The sequence below is a fragment of the Melanostigma gelatinosum genome (genome assembly GCF_949748355.1).
Source record: "Melanostigma gelatinosum genome assembly, chromosome: 15".
In the NCBI taxonomy this organism is placed as follows: domain Eukaryota; kingdom Metazoa; phylum Chordata; class Actinopteri; order Perciformes; family Zoarcidae; genus Melanostigma; species Melanostigma gelatinosum.
The window spans coordinates 5580152-5584327 of NC_136648.1; the positions used below are offsets into that span (position 1 = coordinate 5580152).

At 43.8% G+C, this 4176-nt stretch overlaps 1 protein-coding gene across 1 annotated transcript in view; it reads left to right on the forward strand.

Annotated features, from left to right (window-relative positions):
- The first annotated feature begins 1006 nt into the window (after positions 1-1006).
- The window catches only part of sntg1 (syntrophin, gamma 1), a 19327-nt gene continuing 16157 nt past the window's right edge, over positions 1007-4176 (forward strand). The window contains exons 1-3 of the mRNA XM_079285305.1: positions 1007-1134; positions 1787-1836; positions 3813-3947. Coding sequence (XP_079141431.1) covers positions 1810-1836; positions 3813-3947 — 162 coding nt within the window. The 5' untranslated portion in view covers positions 1007-1134; positions 1787-1809. The remainder of the gene's footprint in view (positions 1135-1786; positions 1837-3812; positions 3948-4176) is intronic.

The following is a 4176-nucleotide window of genomic DNA, read 5'->3' on the forward strand; positions in this document are numbered from 1 at the left end:
TAATTAATTGGATACCTCGCCCCAAAGTGAAAGAGCCTGGAATCTCTTTATTGAAGCGAGTAACAAACATGATCTCCCGCACCCAGCCGAGTGGCTAGTTGCTGGCTAGTTGCTGGAATTAGTCACGTCAACGCAACCGAACGAAGAAGGCCAAGGCAGCAACAGAGGCTTCGTTTCGTGGCACATCTTCCTGTCAGAACACAAACCGCGATTCATAAATTGCGGGATCGCAACCGAGGCAATGCATGCGGTGGCTGGAAAAAAAACGTTTGTACCGTATGAACAACTCGGTGCTATAAATAGCTCCCGCCAGAGAGTAAAAAAAGGTTGAAGACCCCTGCTGTAGAAAAACAATCAACTGCGGCTCAGCTTAAAGCTGGCATCGGGCCAACAACGCTAACAAGGAGGGTTGCTCAAGGCTGCACTATTGGAGCGTAATAAATTTGAACTCATTTGTGCTTGGCATACAAAAAATGGAAGAATATGAGTTAATTGCGTTCTGGCATTCGTGCACACGAAATCCACAGGTTTCCAGGAGTGAGGCGTTTGAGAGGATCCTCCATCGTGTGCTGAAGGATGGAATTCACAGTTCTTCTGAGTTTGCTTTTGAATCTCCTTTTTGTTGCACCAGGTGCTTATTTGGGGAAGAAAGCTTTGAGTTGCTTCTGATTCAACATCCCACGTACATGCGGTAACATTATATTGACATCACACTCATCTGTGTTGCTGGCGACTGTAGATTACGTCTATTCAGTCACAGTCAGAAGCATTCAATCAACAATATTCAGCTCTCTTTTCAAGCTTCATTTTAAGACCGTTTGTTTTGTTTGCGTTGAACAGCAGCTCCTCACCTGCAAGAGGTTTTAGTATCAGAACGATACCTTAACTACATCTTCCTCCTGTTACTGCAGCACGGCCACCGATCAGGGACCAGCTGAGAGTGAAACCTCACTACGCGGTAGCCTCATCCTGCTCTTCGACACCCACAGCCGGCCAGGAGAGGTGACGGCACTGCTCTCCAAGTCCGACAGCCATGATCCGGGGAGGCCCTCTGCTGCGGCTCAGATCAGGGATCAACTCTCCGCTTGATGGCTAGATCTCACCGTACAAAGCACTGGGGGCCTTTCTACTGAGGTCAGTCTGCGGCACAGGTTCTATAATTCAAGTGTGAGCCATTTTTATTCTGCACTCGTTTTGTTGAGTCAAGTGGCAGTCGTGTCTGATTACACCCTGAGTGGAAGTGGTTTGTGTAAATGAGGCTCTCGCATAACATGTTTTCAAGGCTGTATACTTGTGTATCTGCTGGTATACAGCAAGTACGATCATTTAAAAACGTGTGTGGCATGTAGTGGTTGTGCCGCTCTTTTCTTTAAAGCCACAATAGGTGTCAGGTTGTTCTACTTAAACTGGTATTTTCTCCGGCAGTGGCCCAGTTTTACCTCTGACAAGGCATCAGATATAGCAACACAGTTCAATTCTGGGAGCGCTGGATTCAGTATTGAAACATTTATTAGGATACCTGGGTTCTCACCTTTGCTGATGAATTATTCATCATCGCTTAATGGCCTCCGGTATTCTCCCGGGATTGCTCAATGGGGATTTATTTTGAAGTCGAGTTAGAAAAGGCAGATATCTCGGAGTTATATGTGAGAAAGGCAGAACTATAATGAAAATGGGGATCCTGCTAACAATGCCAGTTTAAATCGGCTGTACGTTTTTGCTGCAGTTGTGTCATTCAGCAATTCTCCCCACGGACTAACTCAATCTTGTTTTCTCACCGTTGCAGTATCCCTCACTGCGTAGTAGCACATGGATTTCAAGACTTCAAATGAAGAGGTTGGTAGGATTCAATCAATGTTACATTCTGACAGTAAATTGACTGATTATAGAAACAGCCGTGGCATTTTCAAAGGAAACAACATCGCCGAAAGCATGCGGCCAGACAGCACATAAATCTGTGGCCCTGTGCATATGCAGCCTCAGAGGCTCCCCCCTCCCCTTTCAATCCATCCATTGTTACACCTGCACAAATAACTTCATCAACAAGTGAACACATACAGTAGTCCTGCAGTGAAACGGGCTTCTTAAATCACCATCGATCTCCTTATCCGTGTAAAATGCAGTAAATTACTGATTGAAGGGACTTTCAGGAGCCGCTTTATGAACCCGGATCCTCAGTAACGGGAGGATGCCGGGCCTGCAGGTGATCCACTTTTTGTGTCTGTTTGTCAAACTGAGGCCAGTGTTGCTTCATTTATGGAACCGTCTCCCTGACCACCTAAGGGCAACACAGACACTGGTCTCTTTTAAGACTGGCCTAAAAACCTTTCTGCTCAGGAAAGCCTTTCTGACCTAAATCACTGTCAGTTATTTCTACATTCACTGGTTTTTATTACAGTTTATTTTTTAACTATGTTTTAACTGTGCTTTTTACTATGTTTTTACTATGTACTGGCTCTGTGGCACTCTGATGTGGCACTCTGATGGCCTTTATATTCTTTTAGATACAAGAAATAATCTGACACACTATTTAGTCAGCCAGAAGCAACGGTTTTCTAACAATGCTATTCACTTAAAAAAGTATAACTTTTAATACAATTCTTTATTTGAGGGCCTCCCTATTTATGTCCCTTGGCAATTAGTTCCACTACTCCAATCCCTTCTACTCCCTATGGTTAGAAAGACTTATCCTTGTTGCATGTCCTGCGTTGGAAATACTCGCGTGCACAATATCAGATTAGAGACGATGATGGAGCTAATAATGGAGGGATGTTTGGAGGGGAGTGTGATAAATGAAGATACAACAGGATCACAGATGAGGTTAATTATGTGCAATGCAAAGTGCTGCAGCAGGGCAGACGACGCTCAACCACGTGAGACGCTGTGTGACCCAGCTATATACAATTATGGCACTACTGCCCTCACTTTGCTCGGCTAATGACTCTCGCACACACGTTACTGCAAATAATGTGAATTAATGTGCCGCTCATTTCTTCACATTCCTAATTACGGGCGCAAGATAATATGCTCCATAAACTGAAGTTTGACCTGCAGTTGAGATACTCCATCAAAGAATCGCGACCGTGCATCTGTCTTGTTAACTGATGAGCGGCGGATCCCGGGTGACAAGGATGCTGACACTGGTGTCTTTTTATTTTCTATTAGCAGTCTTGTCAGGTGAAGGTGCGTCTTTCATTCAGACCTTTTCAAGTCAAGGACAGGACCGGCATTGCAATTAGCCAGGGAAGAGGAAGGATACGCAGAATGCAAATTTCTGCGGATTAGCACGTTCGTAAATGGTTCATTGGAAACAGTTGCTAATGCGAAGTAGGGAAATTCAAATGTGGAGGGCGAGCTTGGTTCCAGCCACTTAATTTCACAGGTTCTTAATTTGCCATCATCCTCATCAGCGTTGCACGTAGGACAAATTAGATGATATCATTTTTCTCTCTCAGCGTGAATGTATCCAAAGCAACCGACTCATAAAAAGCTTCCTCTAGGAGGGTCTGCTCATTATTTGAAAACAGCAGTTGTCCTATGTTTACATATATATATATACAGACAACTGCTATATATAGATATGTGTGTGTGTGTGTGTTTATTAATCAAAGTGCTGAATATGGTTATTTATTCCAACATTAGCATTAACAAGGAAAGTAGTAAAATAGAATATAACAGACATTACCAAAGCTCTATATCCTAATTTCCATGTTCATCCTGCAGAGAGTATTCTGAACAGCATTTCATTTCATGGCCAGTTAATTTAGTCATGGAGGGATGATGAATGATTTTATCTTTCTGACTGTTCGCAGACAAAGACTGGGATTTATTTGATGCAAGAAGGTAAAGAGGAGCCGTTTAGTGTTCGACTGCACTTGGCCAAAGATATTCTGACCATTCAAGAACAAGATGTCATCTGTGTGTCAGGAGAGCCTTTCTATTCAAGTGTAAGTCACCCCGTCCGTCTCATCATCACTAAACGCCGCCGTGCCACACTTCACACGCTCGTCTAACTGTCTGTGTCTGTTCTTTGATTTTCTCAACAGCCGTTCATCCGATTGACTTCACACTTGGTGTGAATTGCTCAGGACCTGAGAGAGTGCAGCCCTTCAGATCTATGGGACATATTTATTAGTAGTGCGTTATGTAAGCTGCACACACACTGCGTAGTGTACT